At 49.5% G+C, this 21,455-nt stretch overlaps 1 protein-coding gene across 2 annotated transcripts; it reads right to left on the bottom strand.

Moving 5' to 3' along the window:
* Window positions 1-11,473: 11,473 nt before the first annotated feature.
* LOC101020181 (membrane primary amine oxidase) lies at window positions 11,474-19,569 on the bottom strand. Of its 2 annotated transcripts, none has more exons than XM_021929235.2 (4): window positions 17,713-19,569; window positions 13,573-13,858; window positions 12,735-12,924; window positions 11,474-12,144 (listed from the first exon to the last, which is right to left on the bottom strand). In XM_021929235.2, exons 1-4 carry the CDS (start codon window positions 19,307-19,309, stop codon window positions 11,869-11,871), a joined length of 2,349 nt encoding a protein of 782 aa, XP_021784927.2. In that variant the 5' UTR covers window positions 19,310-19,569; the 3' UTR covers window positions 11,474-11,868. The 2 variants fall into 2 exon arrangements, with proteins under 2 accessions (XP_021784927.2, XP_031512964.1); XM_031657104.1 differs by having other exon boundaries at window positions 12,735-12,864; window positions 17,713-19,568.
* Window positions 19,570-21,455: the final 1,886 nt, after the last annotated feature.

The following is a 21,455-nucleotide window of genomic DNA, read 5'->3' as shown; positions in this document are numbered from 1 at the left end:
GCAGAGGAAGGAAGGGAGGGAGGAGTCAGAACACATGGGCAGAGGCTTAGTGGGTGGGAATGGGTTGTTCAAAGGAGGACGCACGTCTGGGGTGTCTGGGGTGTAAGCATCAGGATGACTGCAGTGTAGGGCCTGAACCCAGGTATGTGAACGACCTAATATTCCCTGCAGAGAGTGAGAAGCTCTGCAGAGGGATATTGGCCAGGGAAAAACTATAGGAGGGGGCCAGCCACAGTGACTCACACCTATAATCCCAGTGCTTTGGGAGGCCAAGGCAGGAAGATCCATTGAGCTCAAGGTTCAAGACCAGCCTGGGCAACATAAGGAGACACTGTCTACACAAAATATTTAAAAATTAGCTGGGTATGGTGGTGCACACTTGTAATCCCAGCGACTCAGGAGGCTGAGGCAGGAGGATTGCTTGGGCCTGGGAGGTCGAGGCTGCAGTGAGCTGAGATCCGACCACAGCACTCCAGCCTGGGCGACAGAGCGAGACTCCGTCTCAAAAACAAAACAAAACAAAACAAAACAAAAAGCCAAAACTATATGAGAGGAGGGAAGGAGGCGAGGAATTTGCTGACATGGAGTCTCTGCTCTGAAAGTTAAACATAAAGTCCGTGGCTAGGCTGGTTGCATCAGAAGAGGCTGGTTGACATCTCCCAGGATACCTCAAGATGGTTTCTTGGTGAATTCACCCCAGTCCAAGGGATAAGCCTGAATCAGAAACCAGATTCCTCAGTGACCAACAGGAATTGTCTTTCAGGGAGATCTATATTTACCAAAATTACACCTGAAGGTCAATCTGTTGATTTACTGTAACTGTCAAAGCAAAAGTAATTCTTATTAGAATGTCAATTAGTTCATTTACAAAAAGAGATGTAAGTGATGTGTCCATTTTCTTCCCATCACCATGATGTGGTGGGAAGCTGGCCTGTCGAGCTGGGCATCAGAACCAGCAGTTGGTCACAAGATAGCTTCAATAGGGCCTGGTGCCTCCATGTGCATGGCTAAAGTGCCTCTAGGATGGGAGGTGTACTGGCCCTGGCCGGGTCCTCTGCTCCAGATGTGGCTGATTGTCACTATCAGGGCAGGCTCTGTGATGCTCCCTTTCTGAGGGAGACAGGGTCTTCTCACTCTGTCACCCAGGCTGGAGTGCAGTGGCATGATCTTGGCTAACTGCAGCCTCTGCCTCCCTGGCTCAAATGATCCTCCCACCTCAGCTTTCCTAGTAACTGGGACCACAGGTGCATGTCACCATCCTGGCTAATTTTTTTTTTTTTTTTTTGTATTTTTGTAGAGACAGGGTTTTGCCATGTTGCCAGGCTGGTCTCGAACTCCTGGATTCAAGTGATCTGCCTGCCTCAGCCTCCCAAAGTGCTGGAATTATAGGTGTGAGCCACTGTGCCCGGCCCCTTTCTGCACCTTCTGATGGACACATTCTTTATATCTTAGACTCTCTAGTAAGCTTCCTCCTGGGAGGCTTGAAACTGAACTACCGTCTCCAGAGTTCTCCCAATCTTGGCTATAGAGTAGAATCACCTGGGGAAATGTAAAAACCAGTCATGTCTGCGCTTTGCCCCCAGAGGCTCTGATCATACTAGGCTGAGGCGCAGTCCGGGTATGTTGAGTTTTACAAGCTTCCCAGGTGATTTCAATGCGCAGTCAAGGTCGAGCACCTTTGTGAAAAGCAGCTGTGCATATTTCTCCCCTTGTCGTTTGAGTGTTGACTTTGCTCTGAGAGGGTCACTTAATATGGATCCGGTGCCAAAGATTTCTCAAGCATCACCTTGTTTCATTCCTTTTTTATTTTTCTTACAGTATTCAGACCAGTCTGATACCTTGTTTAATTCTTCAAACAGGCCTTCCAGGCAGTGAAAAAGAGCCATGGCCCAGGGAGGGCCATGAGGTATAATTCTGCAAAGATCTGAATTCATTCCCAGCCCCACCTTTTACCAGCCAGGTGACTGTGGGCATGTTTCCTAATCTCTCTGAATTATAGTTTCTGCATCTGTGAAATGGGTATAATTAACATCTGCCTTTCAAGGTTGTTATGAGGATTAAGTGAAGCAAAGATGGAAATCATCTGGCCCAGAGTAGTCTGTCCTATACTGGCTTTTCCTTCTCAATAGGAGAATTGGGAGTGACAGACATCACATTCCTTGGAGGTCCTCAAGAAAGGGAAAGTTCCCCATCATATTCTGACCCAGAGATGTAAAGTTAAGAGGCATAAGGGGCCGGGCACTGTGGCTCATGCCTGTATTCCTAGCACTTTGGGAGACCAAGGCAGATGGAATGCCTGAGCTCAGGAGTTTGAGACCAGCCTGGGCAACATGGCAAAACTCCGTCTCTACTAAAAATACAAAAATTAACTGGGGATGGTGGTGTATGCCTGTAGTCCCAGCCACTTGGGAGGCTGAGGCTCGAGAATCGCTCACGCCTGTGAATCCCAGCACTTTGCAGTGAGGCCGAGGCTGTGGCGCTGCACTCACAAGGCTCAGGCAGATCGAGACCATGGTGAAACCCCGTCTCTACTAAAAATACAAAAAATGAGCCGGGCGTGGTGGCGGGCGCCTGTAGTTCCAGCTACTTGGGAGGCTGAGGCAGGAGAATGGCGTGAACCCAGGAGGCGGAGCTTGCAGTGAGCCAGGATCGCGCCACTGCACTCCAGCTTGGGCGACAGAGCGAGACTCCGTCTCAAAAAAAAAAAAAAAGCATATGAGACATGCAGTAGGGAGGTGTTTGAGACCTGGGCCCTACTGAGAATGCTACAACCTCTTTCCCTTCATATGATGAGGTCTCTGTAGCTATCAGGTCTCTGTAGCTGGGGCCAGATAGTCTGAGTGAAGAAGCAGCAGCCACTGTGAGGGAGATAAGCGGCAGATAGAGGGCCTGGGGCCAGCTCCCACTTCCAAGAACCATCAGGGAGGTTTTCTTGTTCCAGCAGCATCTCCCCTGGGCCAAGCCAGTCAGTGGGCCATGTCTGTCTGTCTGGGACCTGCTGTCTCCCCAGCTTTTTTTTTTTTGAGATGGAATTTCATTCTTGTTGCCCAGGCTGGAGTACAATGGTGCAATCTTGGCTCACTGCATCCTCTGCCTCCTGGGTTCAAGCAATTCTCCTGCCTCAGCCTCCCAAGTAGCTGGGATTACAGGCGCCCACCACCATGCCCGGCTAATTTTTTTGTATTGTTAGTAGAGACAGGGTTTCATCATGTTGGCCAGGCTGGTCTCAAACTCCTGAGCTCAGGTGATCCACCCACGTCAGCCTCCCAAAGTGCTGGGATTACAGGTGTAAGCCACCATGCCCGGCCCCTAGTGGACAAATTCTACCACTGATGTCAAAGAAAATTAAACTGCAGCCTCAGCACTGCTGCAGGCAGCCCCGAATGTTTCCTTTTGAGCCTCCAGAGTTCATCTGCCCCAGACACTCTTTTGCCATCTGTCCAAGGAAGGCAAGAGGGTGATGGGGACACTTTTCTAGGCCAGAATATGGGGAGAGCCCGTGGACCTCAAAGTCTTATGTCTTTTTTTTTTTTTTTTTTTGAGACAAGGCCTCACTCTGTCACCCAGGCTGGGGTGCGGTGGTACAATCATAGCTCACTGCAGCCTCAAATTCCTGGGCTCGTCACTTGATCCTCCTACCTCAAGCTTCCCAAGTAGCTAGAACTATAAGTATGTGCCACCATGGTCGGCTAATTTTAAAAATTTTTTGTAGAGACAGAATCTCACTCTGTTGCTCAGGCTGGCCTTGAACTCCTGGCCTCAAGCGATCCTCCTGCCCCAGCCTCCCAAAGTGTTGGGATTACAGGCATGAGTCACCCTGCCTGGCCAGGACCCCAGTGTCTTCAAGTAGTTCCTTTGATGCGTAACAGATAGGCTGTGGATGGACTTTCCAGTGTCAGAGAAATCTACCAAGGCCTAAAAATCTTTGGAGTGATTTAAATACATTATCATTTTCCAGATGAAGAAATGGGTTCAGATGCTTACTCATGGCCACGGAAACCGTAAGGATGAACCCAGATGACTCCCTGAGTCCCTTTTAGCTCTGAGCCGGCGAGTTGGCCATGTAAAAGCCATTGTCCGAAGCCAAGATCCCATTGGGTCATTCTTCCACTTGATAGCAAATTGGAACCAACCCAATTGCCCAACAGGGAATGATTTGTTTACTATCAACTTGATAGAGTACCTCTTATCCTTTAAAAACCATCCATTAACCAGGAGCAGTGGCTCATGTCTGTAATCCCAGCACTTTGAGAGGCTTAGGCGGGTGGATCACCCGAGGTCAGGAGGTCGAAACCAGCCTGGCCAACATGACGAAACCATGTCTCTACTAAAAATACAAAAATTAGCTGGGCATGATGGCGGGTGCCTGTAATCCTAGCTACTCGGGGAGGCTGAGGCAGGAGAATCGCTTGAACCCAGGAGGCGGAGTTTGCAGTGAGCCGAGATCATGCCACTGCACTCCAGTCTGGGCAACAGAGCAAGACTTCATCTCAAATTAAAAAAAAAAAATCCATTTGAGTATTACATGACAACCTATAAAGATGCTTATGACTAATATTAAATGGAAAAAGTAGAATACAAAAGGGTATTTAGATTGTACTTACCTAACCAGGTAAACACATGAGTGCATAGAGAAAAGAACTGCAGTTTCACTTAGATGAATGACAACGGGATGTTGGAGGGGGATTTGGGTGTCTTTAAATTATTGTCACATTGTTTTTCACGCAGCTTAAAGGTCTGGATCATCGCTGCTTACAGATAAAGTACACACTGCCTTGCATGGCCTCCAAGGCTCTGCTCACCCCAACCCCAATCAGCCTTTGCCATTCTGCCACCCTCACCCCATGCTCCAGCCATTGGGTATTCACAGAACCACGAGCCTTCATGCCTCTGTCACTGCCAGCACACTGTGTTCCACAGTCCACTACTTGACTAAATTCAACTCGTTCACCACTTCAAATGTCACTCCCTGACTCCCAGTGAAAAAGATACAGAAGAAACTCACCTTATTACTTGACTTCAGGGAGGGACTAGAATCAGATGTGGGATGGAGACACAAACTCTTTTCTGAAATACAGTTTTATTGGGCTATAAGTCACATACTGTATCATTCGCCCATTTAAAGTACATAATTCAGGCCAGGCACAGTGGCTCACAACTGTAATCGCAGAACTTTGGGAGGTCGAGGCGGGTGGATCACCAGGTAAGGAGATTGAGAACATCCTGGCTAACACGGTGAAACCCCGTCTCTACTCAAAATACAAAAAATTAGTCAGGCGTGGCGGCAGGCGCCTGTAGTCCCAGTTACTCAGGAGGCCGAGGCAGGAGAATGGCGTGAACCCAGGAGGCAGAGCTTGCAGTGAGCCAAGATCGCGCCACTGCACTCCAGCCTGGGTGACAGAGCGAGACTCCGTCTCAAAATAAATAAATAAATAAATAAATAAATAAATAAAATAAAGTATATAATTCAATGGTTTCCATGGTTTTTGGTACATTGACAGAATTGTGCAACCATCACCAGACACAAGTTCTTTTGTGTCTTTAGGATTTTGAACATATGAATGTATTACTAACTGAAATAAATAAATGAATCCAGTTAAACACACTAACTATCACCTCTTCTCTGAAGTCCTCCCAGACTCCCACTAGGAATAGATGGCTCCTCATTCTATGCTCCACTAGTCTGTCATAGCTCTTTTTTTTTTTTTTTTTTTAGACAGAGTTTCACCCTTGTTGCCCAGGCTGGAGTGCAATGGCACGATCTTGGCTCGCCACAACCTCCAACTCCTGGATTCAAGTGATTCTCTTGCCTCAGCCTCCCAAGTAGCTGGGATTACAGGCGTGCACCACCACGCCCAGCTAATTTTGTATTTTTAGTAGAGATGGGGTTTCTCCACATTGGTCAGGCTGGTCTTGAACTCCTGACCTCAGGTGATCTTCCCACCTCGGCCTCCCAAAGTGCTGGGATTACAGGCATGAGCCACTGCACCGAGCTCATAGCTCTTATCTCAGTATTTTTGTTTATTTTTTGTTTGTTTGTTTTTAGAATCTCGCTCTGCTGCCCAGGCTGGAGTGCAGTGGTGTGATCTCAGCTCACTGCAACCTCTGCCTCCCAGGTTCAAGTGATTCTCCTGCCTCACCCTCCAAGTAGCTGAGACTACAGGCACGTGTCACCAATCCTGGATAATTTTTGTATTTTTAGTAGAGACAGAGTTTCACCATGTTGGCCAGGCTGGTCTCAAACTCCTGACCTCATGTGATCCACCAGCCTCGGCCTCCCAAAGCACCGAAATTATAGGCGTGAGCCAGTGCGCCCTGCAAGTGTTTTTGTTTATATAAAGACCTCTCCTCAGCCCAGACTCTGAGCTCTTTAAAGGCAAGAGCTTTTATGAAGAGAGTCATTTTTCTGTACCAATGCACATCTGGCATTCAGGAAGAGTCCCAGAAACGTCCGATGAGTGAATGAAGTTTCCTTTGCATTGTGTAGAGGGGGCTTGGTAGGAGAGGCCAGAGGATGATCCAGCCCTCCTCACTTTCATCTTCATCTCCACTCCAACTCCACTTCCCCCTTCCTCATCTTGTTCCTTATCCTCTCCCCTCCCCATCACCAACCTCCCCCCTATTCCCTCTCCACCCCTCTCTCACTTCCATCCTACTCCATCCCCACCCCTAAATCCATTCCCACTTTGACCTCCATCTCTCTTTATTTCTTGAATAGACCCAGTTTTCTGAAATGCAAAGACATATTGCTGGCCTCTTAGAAATAGCAGTGGGAGCTCTGTGGGCTCAGAGACAGCCTCTTCCTCTGAGCGTTCCTCCCTCCACCATGACATCACTATGAAGGCAATTTTATTTATCACAACAAATACTACTATAGAATTAACAGGGGCCCGACACATGGCAGGGGCTGGAAAATACTTGCTGAAATGAGTAAAGGACTTGTGAGTCTCTGGGGCAGCTGAATGAGACTGTTTCCGTCGCAGGACCCAGATGGTGAGGAGAAATGCCAGAGAAGCTGCAGACCCCCCGGCCACAGAGCCTGAGTGGAGCAGAGGTGGCCCACTGTCAGCCACAGGTCAAGTGTCAGGGTGGGGACAGGGCAGGCTCCACCAGGAGGCAGGGCCAGACCACAGGGCAAGGTGGAGATGAGTCTGTGGCATCCCTAGGAAGCTCACCAGACTCGCCCCAGAGCTTCTGACCCTTTGGATCTCTCTGGGCTGCATTCTTCAGGGTCACGCTGCTTCTTTCTTGAAGGTGGAAGGAAATGTTCCCATCAGAGTTTTCCAACAGGCCATCTCGGGGACTTCTCCTGAGAACTCCTTGTGCACATACCCCTTCAGGGTGGCTTGGGTTGTGCCCTCAGACCCCAGTGGGGGGCCATATCTCATCCTCCTTGGTCAGCAGGTGAGCCACAGCAGCAGGCCCCCCACAGACCTCAGCCTTGGGCCACAGGTGCCTTCTCCCAATTTCTGCATCTGGAGAAGCAACCTGCGGAGCAGCCAAAAGTGGCAGACCTGGCTCCCTGCAGCATTCATTTTCCGGGCAAGACAGAGCATTTCCACTATTATGACTCCCTTTTTATGTTTTGTTTTTGTTTTTCTTTTAAACGTGGTCTCACTCTGTTGCTCAGGCTGGAGTGCAGTGGTGCAATCATGGCTCACAGCAGCCTCGACCTTCTGGGGTCAAGTGATCCTCCCAATCCAGCCTCCAAATTTCTTTAAAGAAAAAAATGCAAGAAAGGCAAAACAAGATATTTGTCTGGGCTGAGAGGGTAAAGAGAAGCTCAATCTTTGAGCTGAGACACAAAATGGAAAGAAGAGGCAGCAGCAGCAGCAGTAGCAGTTCTGCCTTTCCAAACCTTCCCCATCTAAGCGCTTTCAAGATACGCTGAAAGTCACAAATCGAAATGTGGTTCCCACGGCTTTGGTCCTTGTATGAAGGTCCCTTTGCCAGAACTTACTTCCTTTCCAGCCCACATGGTTGACCTGGGGGTCCAGGCAGTTCTCAAGGGAACCATAGGATTCCATGTGATGTGGGATCCCAGTTTATGATCTCTCTTCTGGTCACAAGCTGAATTGGACCCAAATCTGCGCCCTGAACTTCCCTCTTGCCAGATCCTGCCTAGTCAGTGCCCTCCCCTCGGGCTGGGTGGGCAGCCTGGGCTTCCTGCTGGGACGGGACCCCTTCTCTTCTTGATCTCACTCCCAGAAAAGACACTGACGGAGCAGAGGTGTGGACGCCACATACTGTGTAAGTTTCTCTTGCCTTGACACACCTGAGAAAGCTTGGTGTTTGAGCCCTACCTCCTCCCCACTTTACTCCCACGCCCAAATCCCCTCCTGGAAATAGTCCTGGTTCTTATTTATGCCTATCCAAAGTCCAAAGTCCACAGCCCATGAGGGGTAGCCCTGGTCAGGCTGGTCTTGAACTCCCAACCTCGTGATCTGCCCACTTTGGCCTCCCAAAGTGCTGGGATTACAGGTGTGAGCCACTGTATCCGGCCACTCCTAGGGCTTTTTAGTACCTACCCTCAGTGACATTCTGGTCACCTACGCTGGCTGCTGCAGAGTAACAGAGGCTACTGTCACCAGGGCCCTGGGACCAGATGACCCTTCACCTTTTTTATCCTTCCACCCACAAACCCCCGGGACTGCTGCTGACACTTGACCATCCTTCCCCCTCACAAACGCGTACTCCACATGGCCTGTGTAAATGGCAGGAACTCGTAACATCTGTCAGTGTAGGCAGATGACAAGATGACAGGAGGAACATTTTCTGATGACAATGAAAGGCAGAGAGACAAGATGAAGAAAACTGTTCAGAGACATAGGCCCCCGCAAGGAGATAACCAAGCATTGTCCTTCTTCAAACAAGACAGTCCCTGGCAGATCCAAGGCTAACCCAGCCCAGGGGCAGAGGAGGACACCAGAAGTAAGGAATGGAGGAAGGAACTACAAGACCTGAGGCAGCAGGGACGTTTGCACGGGACCTCTGCTAGAAACAGAGGGAACAGACTAGGCACAGCAGCTCACATCCGTAATCCCAGCACTTTGGGAGGCCGAGGCCGGAGGATCACTTGAGGTCAGGAGTTTGAGACCAGCCTGGCCAAATGGTGAAACCCTGTCTGTACCAAAAAATACAAAAATTAGCCCAGCATGGTGGCACACGCCTGTAGTCCCAGCTACTCAGGAGGCTGAGGCTGGAGAATCGCTTGAACCCGGGAGGTTGAAGTTGCAGTGAGCCGAGATCATGCCACTGAACTTCAGCCTGAGCGACAGAGAGAGACTCCATCTCAAACAAAAGCCAAAAAACAAAAACCAATAGGGAATAGAAGCTGAAGTAGCAGGAAGACCGAGAGGAGGAGGACTTTGTCAGCATGAGAGGGAACAGACAGAGAGAAGGACCTGCTGTCCAAGGCCCAAAACTGAGATGCACATCTACTGGGGAAAATGCTCTGGGGCTTTGGGAGAACAGTCTGGTCTCTAGAGGCTCCCTACTCACCTTTAAGACCCAGGGCAGGCCAGGCATGGTGGCTCACGCCTGTAATCCCAGCACTTTGGGAGGCCGAGGAGGGTGGATGACCTGAGGTCAGGAGTTCAAGACCAGCCTGGCCAACATGGAGAAACCCCATCTCTACTAAAAATACAAAAAAATTAGCCAAGCGTGGTGGCGGGCACCTCTAATCCCAGCTACTTGGGAGGTTGAGGCAGGAGAATCGCCTGAACCCAGGAGGCAGAGGTTGCAGTGAACTGAGATTGTGCCATTCACTCCAGCCTGGGTGACAAGAGTGAGAATCTATCTAAAAAAAAAAAAAAAAAACTAAAACCAGGTCAGAGGAGCACTAAGGAGGCCCAAAAGAGCTTCCGAATGTCACCAAACTCTCACTTAAAAATGTTTAAAGTGGCAATTTTTTTTTATTTTTTGAGACTGAGTTTTGCTATTTTTGCCCAGGCTGGAGTGCAATGGCGCAATCTGGGCTCACTGCAACCTCTGCCTCTTGGGTTCAAGTGATTCTCCTGCCTTAGCCTCCCGAGTAGCTGGGATTACAGGCGCATGCCACCACACCCAGCTAATTTTGTATTTTTAGTAGAGATGAGGTTTCACCATATTGGCCAGGCTGGTCTCGATCTCCCAACCTCAGTTGATCTGCCTGCCTCAGCCTCCCAAAGTGCTGGGATTACAGGCGTGGGCCACTGTGCCTGGCCAAGGTGGCAAATTTTATGTTACATATATTTTATACAATTTTAAAAGAAGGAAAAAAGTAAGTCACTTTGGAGAACAATCTGGCAGTTTCCCAAAAGGTTAAACATAGAATTACCGCATAACCTGGAAATTCTACTCCTAGGTACATACCCAAGAGAAGTGAAAACACACGTCCACACGAAAACTTGTGCATGAACGTTTATAGCAGCATTATCTATAATAACCAAAAAAGTGGAAACAACTCCAATATCCACCAATGGATGAATGGATAATCACAATGAGATATATTGATACAATGGGATATCATTTAGCCATAAAGAAGTGAGGCACTGACATACACTACAACATGGACGTATCTCACAAACATTACACTAAGTGAAAGAAGCCAATCACAGAAGACCACGTATTGTCTGAATCTTTTTTTTTTTTTTTTTTTTTTTTTGAGACGGAGTCTCGCTCTTTCGCCCAGGCTGGAGTGCAGTGGCCGGATCTCAGCTCACTGCAAGCTGTGCCTCCCGGGTTTACGCCATTCTCCTGCCTCAGCCTCCCGAGTAGCTGGGACTACAGGCGCCCGCCACCTCGCCCGGCTAAGTTTTTGTATTTTTAGTAGAGACGGGGTTTCACTGTGTTAGCCAGGATGGTCTCGATCTCCTGACCTCGTGATCTGCCTGTCTCGGCCTCCCAAAGTGCTGGGATTACAGGCTTGAGCCACTGCGCCCGGCCTTGTCTGAATCTTTTCATGCAAATGACCAGAATATAGGCAAACCCAGTGGGACAGACAGTAGGGAAGTGGTTATCTAGAGATGGAGAGGGACTGTGGGGAAATAGAAAGTGACTGCTAACACGTACAGGATTTCCTTCTGGGGTGATAAAAATGTTCTGGAATTAGTAGCAATGGTTGCAAAACTTTGTGGATATACTAAAACACATGAAACTGTGCTGGGCACGGTGGCTCATGCCTGTAATCCCAGCACTTTGGGAGGCTGAGGCAGGTGGATCACCTGAGGTCAGGAGTTTGAGACCAGCCTGGTCAACATGGTGAAATCCCTTCTCTACTAAAAATACAAAAAAAAAAAAAAATTAGCCAGGCATAGTGATGGGAGCCTCTAATCTCAGCTACTCAGGAGGCTGAGGCAGGAGAATCACTTGATCATTTGAACCAAGGAGGCGGAGGTTGCAGTGAGCCGAGAACGCGCCATTGCACTCCAGCCTGGGCAACAAGAGTGAAACTCCGTCTCAAAAGAAGAAAAAAAAACAAAAAACAAACAAACAAAACAAAAACAAAACTCATGAAATTGTATACTTTAAAGGGATGAATTTTATGATATGTAAATTATGTCTCATTAAAAAAAAACTGTTAAGAAAACCAGGAGTGGTCTGGGGAAATGCCTGGCCACGGCTCTAAGCTCCAGGAGGGGCCATGCCTCACCTCTCTGGATGGGAACTCAGCACAGCTGGCATCAAAAGGCTGAGTGTCCCCTGTGTCAGGCATCACAGGGTCAGGAGGCTCCTGGCATAGAGGGGATGCGAGGCAGGGCAGTGGAAGAAAGAGGGTCCTGGCGCAGGGAAGAGGGAACCAGGCTGCCGGCCCAGTGCCCAGCTGCTCCCCGTCCCTCACACCCTGGCCCTGGAGCCCTTGGCCACATGCCCCATCCCAGGGACCGCCTAGTTGTGAGAGAAGCCCCCGTGGGAGAAGGCAGGGAGGTCGGGGGCACAGGCAGCAGCCTGGGGCAGGCAAGCCAGGGGGTTGACCTCACAGGCCCCAGCATCCTGGTCCCCTCGGAAGTGGATGGAGTCGGCAGAGTAGAAGGAGGGGTCTTCGTCAAAGAAGTTGTAGGGTCGGAGGAAGAAGCCCACGCCGTTCCCCACAGTCACCGTGTTAGGAATGTCCTCTGCATGTGGGATGTGCAGAAAACCAGCTGTCACCCAGGCCACCAAGTCCTAGCAGGGGAGAATAAAGAGGGTCACGAGGTCTGGCTTTGCTGAGAATGTGCCCTGCCCTCGCAGTGACCTTGCAGATAGGGAGTCAGCTCACCCACCTATATGTTCTTAGTTCCTCAGGAAAAATGTGAAGTCATAAAGTTTCTTTTCTTCTTCTTTTTTTTTTTTTTTTTGTTTTTTTTTTGAGACAGAGTCTCGCTCTGTTACCCAGGCTGGAGTGCAGTGGTGTGATCTCGACTCACTGCAATCACCACCTCCTGGGTTCAAGCCTCAGGCACCCGAATAGCTGGAATTACAGGCACGCGCCACCACACTCTGCTCATTTTTGTATTTTTAGTAGAGATGGGGTTTCACCATGTTGACCAGGCTGGTCTCGAATTCCTGACCTCAAGAGACCCACCTGCTTTGGCCTCCTAAAGTGCTGGGTGGGATTATAGGCATGAGCCACTGCACCCGGCCGAAGTTTCATTCTTAGTGGGTTCTGAAGGTCCCTGAGGAATCTGGCTCCTGAGGCAGTGAAGTGGCTCATCTTGTCCCCCTGACTCCTCCCCTCCTCCCCAGCTGCCTGCTCACCACTCCATGCAACTGACCTGCCCTGCAATGGTCTCATTGTTGATGAAGTCAGTGAAGTCCACAGTGGGTGTCCAAGGGTCATTCAAATTGTAGATGCTGGTGCTACTGGGCTCCTCCTCCTTCCGCTGGGTTACCGCCAGCTGGTACCTACAGGAGTTTTTGATTAGACCGACAAGTTCATCAACCGTTCCACTGCCTGAGGCTGCACTGAAGAGTGAACAAACACAAGGGGGAAATGAGCCCCGAAGTCTTAGAGTATTGAGCCTCTGTATCATCTCTGTCCAGTTCTCCTTGCCTCTCTCTCTCTCTCTCTCTCTCTCTCATCTGTAGACTTCCCGACTTGTCCGCTGTCCTGTACCTTAAACATCACTGGCCCAGCAGACTTCAGGTAGGAATGTTGCTCATCCATCCATCTGGATCAGAGCATGATGTTGAGCCTGGGCCTTGGAATCACATATGGACATGGCCTCTTTCCCATCCTACGTCAAGTTCAGTATCCCAAATACCTAGATTTTAGGGAATCCTCCCTCCGATCTGTGCTCCTATCTCACTGTTCTTTTCCTCCAACCTTTAATGTGAACATTTTAAACATACAGAAAAATTGGAAGAATTGTATGTGAACATCCACATACTCAAGTCTAGCGTCTACCACTAATATTTTCCTAGATTTGCTTCAATGCCTCATATCTCAGCATTCCTCCACCCACCCATTAGGCTTTGTTTTGAGTGGCTACAGATTGTGGCCACAGGAATGTGTGTGTGTGTGTGTGTGTGTGTACCTGTGGGAGGTGGAACAGTGTGGAGCCCTTCATCCATTCTACCTGCCCCACTCCCTCCTGACCGCCAACCACTCACCTCCCCCAGCTGAAGCCTCTCTCCATGGAGCTGTTCTGGGGTAGCGGCTCCCCAGAAAAGCTGCGCACCTGGATGCGGTAGCCCCGGGGGTGACCCCACTTGTTGCTGTGGTTGCTGGCCAGGTACAGGTAGCGAGGGGTTGCACCTCCCATGGGGAAGGTGGCCTGCTCCTCCGTCTCCAGCAGCTTCCGGGTCACCTCCATCCTCTGCATCTGGTGCTCAGGGCTCCACGGCACAGCCATGGGGACAAAGGCCATATCCTCGGCCCAGACCCAGTTCTCTAGTCCTGCTCAGGGTGGGATGGGGGAGGGCCTGTCATGCAATTGCCTTGGCCCCTCTGGACTCTGCCTCCACCTGGCTTCAGAGTGGGGGCCAAAGAGCAGCCCAGAACTGAGTGTGCCCCTGCTTCTCTTCCCTCTCTGCAAGATAACCCCAGTCCAGGGATTTGGAGGAGGTCTTTCTCTCTACTCTCTTCTCTGGTAATAATCCCAGATGCCTTGTGACTGGGCCTCCACCAATCTCCTCCCTCTGAGGGGCTGCATGGGAGGGTGTTTACCTGAGGTTGGAACAACCTTGTGGGCAATGGGCGGGGTGGCACTCCCTCTGACCTGAAGACTTCCCCTCACATGTGAAGCCCTGTGGCATTGCCAGGACTGCCTTATCATGAAAATAAGCCGCACATTGACTGAACCTGAAGGAGCTGTGTAGGCAGCATGCTGAGTGCCTTCTGTGTATTCATGCTTTCACTTTTCCAACAATCTCAAAAAGGAGGAACTATCATTGTCTCCATTTTACAGATGGGACAACTGAGGTTTAGAGCATTCAATAATGTACCTTGGTTGGTCAGCAAGGACACACGGTTAATATCATGGCAGTGCTGGGGACCTGGGTCTTAGTCTGGCCTTACACTGCCCACACATCAGCACATAGAGGAAGACAGCATAGAGAGACACCACAACACAAGAACAGCAGATGTGGGGACCAAGGGGAAGGAAAACCAACGCTGGGCCCGATGCTGCTGGGGCTTGGAGGTACCTTTCATGTTTGAAACTTGGCAGGGAGCAGGGAGCAGGGGTTAAGACACAATCTGTTTCCTGAACTTTTGGAGTCTGAATGATTTTATTTGAGTCCAACTAGGTCCCACATTAGGAGTCAAGTTAAGTGATCTGAGACAAGGAGCAATAAATCAAAACATGCTGGTAGTTCCCTCTGCACCTTCCAAAGACCAGGAGAGAGGAGAGACTGATTCAGCAAACCCTTAGTTTTCTTTTGTAGATTCACTGCCCCTAATCCATATCCCAGTGTTTCCACCCTTAGCTGACAATTGCAAACTAAGAGGTTTTTTTTTTTTTCTTTTTTCTTTTTTTTTTTTTTTTTGACAGAGTTTTGCTCTTGTTGCCCAGGATGGAGTACAGTGGCATGATCTGGGCTCACTGCAACCTCTACCTCCCAGGTTCAAGTGATTCTCTTGCCTCAGCCTCCAGAATAGCTGGGATTACAGGCACACACCAACATGCACAGCTAATTTTTGTATTTTTAGTAGAGACGGGGTTTCTCCATGTTGGCCGGGCTGGTCTCAATCTCCTGACCTCAGGTGATCCACCCACCTCAGCCTCCCAAAGTGCTGGGATTACAGGCGTGAGCCACTGCGCCCAGCCACAGACTAAGAGTTCTCTATGGTGCACACACACAAGTAGGCTCCTGTGGCTAATCACAACAATACCTAGTATTTCTCAAGGGCCCGCTATGTGTCAGGCACTATTCCAAGTGTTTTAAAAGTTGTCCTCATTTAATACAGAGATAAAGATAGATGTGTGTGTATGGGTTGGTTGGAATATATGCTTGAATTTTCTAGCTAAGTCTACTGAGAGGGCCTAAAAGCAATGACATCCCAGTAATGATGAGCACACTTGGTGCCCAGATATTGGTTTCTAAATACCATTCTCCAATAAAGTGAACCTGATCTCCTTGCAGACAAGGTTGATTCCAGGGTAGGAGCAGGGGAAATGCCAGATGAAACATTTTTGGGTGCCAGAAAGTAAGGAAGGGCTCAAAAAAGCGTGGAGGTATGTGAAAAGGACATAGGAACTAATCTGAAGGACCTCCCAATGGCCAGAGTTGGAAAAATGTAAGGAACAAAGTAAATGATAGTACTCCATTATAACCCTTAAAGTACAATAAAAAACCATGAGTCTATACAATTTGAATAAATAATTGAAAACAGAAATAAAAAGGAAGGACAACTCTTCTTTATGGAAAATTCCAATTAATAAATGTATAAGGAATAAGGAAAACTTTTAAGGATTAAGAAAATGTGGTATATCTACATGATGAAATACTATTCAGCCTTAAAAGAAGAAAATCTCATTGCAACAACATGGATGAACCTAGGGGACATTATGTTAATTAAATAAGTCAGACACAGAAGGACAACACTATATGATCTCACTTATATGTGGAATCTAAAAAAAAGTTGAACTCATAGCAGTAGGAAGTAGAATGGTGGTTACCAGTGCCTTAAGGAGGGTGGAGTTGGGGAGATGTAGCTCAATGAATAAAAAATTTCAGAAGTTCAAGAGATCTATTGGACATGGTGGCTCATGCCTGTAATCCCAGCACTTTGGGAGGCTGAGGAGGGAGGATTGCTTGAGCCCAGGAGTTCAAGACCAGCCTTGGCAACATAGTGAGATCCCCATCTCTATTAAAAAAAAACAAAAAACAAAAAAACTTAAATTAGCTGAGCGTGGTGGCGTGTGCCCACAGTCCCAGATACTCAGGAGGCTGAATTGGGAGGATTTCTTGAGCTCAGTAAGTTGAGGCTACAGTGAGCTATACCATTGCACTCCAGCCTGGTTGACAGAGTAAGACCCTGTTTCAAACAACAGCAGAAATCCCAAAGAGATCTATTGTACAACAGGGTGACTATAGTTAATAACAATGTATTATATATTCTGGAAAATTGCGAAGAGTAGAGTTTAAGTGTTCTCACCACCAAAAAATGATAAGGGCTGAGCATGGTGGTTTACACTTGTAATCCCAGCATTTTGGGAGATCGAAGTGAGAGGATCACATGAGCCCAGTTAGTTGGAGGTTGTAGTGAGCTATGGTCACACTACCTCATTCCAGCCTGGGTGATAGAGACCCTGTCTCAAAAAACAAAAAAGAAAAGAGATGAAAAAAAGAATGTAAACCACCTGAGAGCAACACTGTTGTTTCTTTTGTTAAACTGCATAGTGGGGTGCTTGGCACAAGTGTGCATTCATACATTTTTGTTGCTTGCTTGAAAAATGTTGTTATGTGAAAAAACAGAAGTGACAAAACATAGGTACATTATGATAACATTTGATATAGAAATCTAAATACTTCAATCAGTATATCATATTTATACATAGTATACAATATAATAGATTCTATAATCACAGAGGTAATTTTTTTAACTATGGAAGACTTTTTTTTTGAGACAAAGTCTGGTTGTCATGCAGGATGGAGCGCAGTGGCTCGATCTCAGCTCACTGCAACCTCTTGACTCCCAGATTCTTTTTTTTTTTTTTTTTTTTTTTTTTGAGACGGAGTCTCGCTCTGTCACCCAGGCTGGAGTGCAGTGGCCGGATCTCAGCTCACTGCAAGCTCCGCCTCCCGGGTTCACGCCATTCTCCGGCCTCAGCCTCCCAAGTAGCTGGGACTACAGGCGCCCGCCACCTCGCCCGGCTAGTTTTTTTTTTTTTTTTGTATTTAATAGAGACGGGGTTTCACCGTGTTTGCCAGGATGGTCTCGATCTCCTGACCTCGTGATCCGCCCGTCTCGGCCTCCCAAAGCGCTGGGATTACAGGCTTGAGCCACCGCACCCGGCCAACTCCCAGATTCAAGTGATTCTCTTGCCTCAGCCTCCTGAGTAGCTAGGATTACAGGTGTACCCATGCCCAGCTAATTTTTGTACTTTTGGTACAGACAGGATTTCGCCATGTTAGCCAGGCTGGTTTTGAACTCCTGACCTCAAGTGATCTGCCCACCTCAGACTTCCAAAGTGTGGGGCTTATAGGCATAAGCCACCATACCCAGCCCAAAGAAAACTTTTAAAGCTAGGCATGGAGACTTCAGCTCACCCCTCCGGCACCTTTGCCTCTGCCAGGATGCCTTACCTGCTACATCCAGGTCCACCTTGAAGTGGGCGCTGTGGGTGTGGGCCGTGCCCAGGGTGTGCTCTGAAACTTTGTTCCCATACCTCTCGGCAGCACCAAAGGGGAATGCTGAGCTGATGTAGCCGGTGGTGTGGAGTCTGACTTCTATGGCCCCATTAGGGTGGAAGACTGTATCCCACACATAGTCATAGTTGAGCATAGTGGACACAGATCTGACGACCAGCACCGTTTCTGCAAGGCCCCCAAAGTAGTGGGAGTAGAGATCTGAGTGGTGTCGCCGCAGGGGGAGGCCCTGGTTGTGTTCAAATACACAAAAGGCATCACGTATTGTCTTGGCGGCCTGGGACTCGAAAAGGAAGTGCCAGTCCACATAAGTGGCCAGGTAGGGGCAGTCCACCCCACGGGTCAGGGGCGTGGAGAAGTGGCCCAAGCCAAAGCCGCTATCTATGTACCGGCTTCGTAGAGCAGAAGGAGAATTGCCTCCATAGATGGCCAAGGCCTCCTGGACACTGACTTCATAGGCCACCCTCTCCCCTTGGAAGCGAACGTCAAAGATCCTTGGGCCACTGAATGCTCCGAGACCAAAGGAGAAAGTCCATAGTGAGGAGGCCACTCGACTTCCCTGGACACTGAAGCGGGGGCCCTGGGGATGGAACTGCAGAGGGGGAGCTGGACCTGGGGGCACAGGGGACTTCAGGGACCAGGACCCACCTGTGCCATTGTCTGGGATCAGCACCACATTCACAAGGCCGGCCTCAAACTGGGCCTCCAGCTGGGCCAGGCTGTCGTAGTAGCAGCCTTGATAGAACACCTTCTGGATGGTCCAACGGGCAGGGTCCAGGGCCTTGTGGTTCACTAGCAGCTCCAAGCCCACGGGGTGCAGGAAGAACCCAGCCCCTGAGATGTTGTAGTAGAGGCCAAACCAAGTGGCCCGGTCCCCCGATTGCAGACCACGGGGAGCCGTGTTCATTGTCACCAGGTTCCGTTCCTGGTGCTTGTAGAAGCAACAGTGGTGGAGAAGCCCAGAAGCCTGGGGCAGCTCTCTGTCGAAGATCATCTGGTCTATGTCCAGGTACTCTCGGAACAGCACGGGGCGTCGGTGATAGGGCAGGGGGCCTCCATGACGCTCCACGGTCACGTCCCGCATATAGGAAGGGTGAGGCAGTGGCCCCACCACCAGCTCACTCACGTTGGGCTGGGGTTGCCTGCCAAAGAAGACGATGGCCAGTGCCTCCCGGGCAGGTGGGGGGCTCCCCCTGTCCAGGTGAGCCAGGGCTGCAGCCTTGGGAGGCAGCTGTAGCTCCACTGAGAAGACACAGTTGTCCGAGGGCCGGGCCTGGGCCGCATCCACCAGCCCTGGCCCCAGTCGCTGGGTCAGAAAGTGCATCACAGCTGTCAGCTCCTCTCGGCTCAGGTCTGCAAACAGCTGGCTCTGGCCAGGGTGTGTCCAAGGCTGGGCACTGGGAGATATAGAGGGGCAATGGGGAAGCTGGTTCAGCTTACATTCCCTCTCACCTCCTTTCTCACTCCCAGCCCCGCCTTCACCTATGCCTGTCACCAGAACACTAAACAGGGACAAAATAATGAAGACAGCCATAGCTGAAGCTCCTGGGTCGTCTTCAGGCTCTTGGTTCTGAATGCAGAATGCAAAATAGACAACGATAAACAGCCAGAGAGGACCTGGGTGCAGGATGTTTCTCTCCGCCTCTGAAGGCGCTGCCGGTCAAGAGGAATGATGGATATTGTGAAAAACCCCAAGGGCAGAGGGGTCGGGGGTGGAGCTAGAGGGAACTAGGAATCAGGCCGTGTTCAGGAGGTGGGGCAGAGTTAGGAACTTTGACTTTAAATGACCCACGTAAGCCTCTGTCCTCCTGTTCCAAATCAAACAACACACTCAGGGTCAGGGTCAACGAACCGCGTAGGCTCAGAGGTGCGTTTTGGAGATAAGAACCAGCAAGGCGCAAGAGGAAGTGGGGGTGACTGTCCTGTGGCTCTCCTTTCTCTTCCCTTCAGGTGGAACTTTTCTCCTGGCTGCAAGGCTGCAAGGGAAACTCACCTGGCCACGCCTCCACAGCCAGATTCCCTCCTTCCCTCCTCTAATTTTTGATGTCCTCCAGGTTCTGCCTCCCACCACTCTCTCCTGCCTCCATCCATCAGCCAGAATCCTAGCAGCAGCCTGAGGGAAGCCTGAGAGTAATGATGAGAAGGCAAAGTATTTAGTAGGGAGCTGGAGGGGCTGAAGGGCTGAGCCAGGTCAGCTGTGTGGAGGCCCCGAGCACCCTAAGTCACTGCAGGGGAGCGTGCAGGGTGCAGAACAAGCTAGAAGCTGCCTGGTTCATTGGGGTGGGGGTGAGGGTGGGGGCAGGAACCAGAGTATAACCAAGACCTTCAGGCCTCCCCTTGTACTGGACTGAGGGATAGGCCAGGGCAGAGGTCAGATGGGGCTGGGAAACTGGCTGTGGACTTATCTCACGCCTGAAAATCCTTTTCCAAAATGGTGCCGACATAGAGAGTGAAGCCGCCTCTGTCCTTCACAGCCAATGGCTGAGCAGCTTCTTTTCCAGGTGACAAACATGTGGAAAGCCACTGTCATTTGGGCAGCCAGGTCCTGAGGGGAACTAGAAGAGACTGAGGGTTCCAGAAGGGGTTGTGCTTCCCTCGTGTACCTGGGGAAGAATCTTCTCCAACCTTCACACATCTAGGAAGACTTCTCAGGAAGAGATGTTCGAGCCAACCTTGGAGATGATGCATTCACCTGGCAGAGAAGAGGAAGGATATTCCAGCACAGAAACCCGAAACAGCTCAGCACAAGCAGGGAACAGTCAAGGATCAGCCTATTTGGTGGGAGTTGGGGAGGAGGGGAGTAGGCAGAGGAGGTAAGATCATGAAGCCTTGTGTGGCGCATGCTTTCAGCAAGGTAGTCATTGCAGGAGACAGTGAGACAGACATCTGGAAACCTAGAAGAGTTTAAGCAGATAAATCAACATCAGAAGGGTCAGGCTATCCAGAAATGTTTATGCCATCGGTTGTATTTTGATAAGGAAACTTGCCTGGTTTTCCTGCCTCTTGTTCTTTTATTTTACTTTATTTTTTTTTAAACAGTCTTGCTCCATTGCCCAGGCTGGAGTGCAATGGTACAATCTCCGTCTCCCGGGTTCAAGCAATTTTCCTGCCTCAGCCTGCAGAGTAACTGGGATTACAGGTGCATGCCACCACACCCGGCTAATTTTTGTATCTTCATTTCATTTCATTTCATTTCATTTCATTTCATTTCATTTCATTTATTTCATTTCATTTCATTTATTTCATTTCATTTCATTTCATTTTGAGATGGAGTCTTGCTCTGTCGCCCAGGCTGGAGTGCAGTGGCACAATCTCAGCTCACTGCAACCTCCACCTCCTGGGTTCAAGCGATTCTCCTGCCTCAGCCTCCCGAGTAGCTGGGATTACAGATGCACATCACCATACCTGACTAATTTTTGTATTTTTAGTAGAGATGGAGTTTCACTATGTTGGCCAGGCTGGTCTTAAACTCCTGACCCCAAGTGATCCACCTGCCTCGGCCTCCCAAAGTGCTGGGATTACAGGCATGAGCCACCGTGTCTGGCCTCTTGTTATTTAAAGCTGTAGAAGTAGTAGGGCTCATTTCAAGGCTGTAAGAAAAGTAGGGTTCCCCTTTCCTGCAGGATGGAATTTCAACATAATAACTCCCCCCTCTAGGCATGTGAGCCCTTCTTGTCCTC

The sequence above is a fragment of the Papio anubis genome, chromosome 17 (assembly GCF_008728515.1).
Source record: "Papio anubis isolate 15944 chromosome 17, Panubis1.0, whole genome shotgun sequence".
Lineage (NCBI taxonomy): Eukaryota > Metazoa > Chordata > Mammalia > Primates > Cercopithecidae > Papio > Papio anubis.
This window is presented reverse-complemented; position numbering and strand designations above follow the sequence as displayed.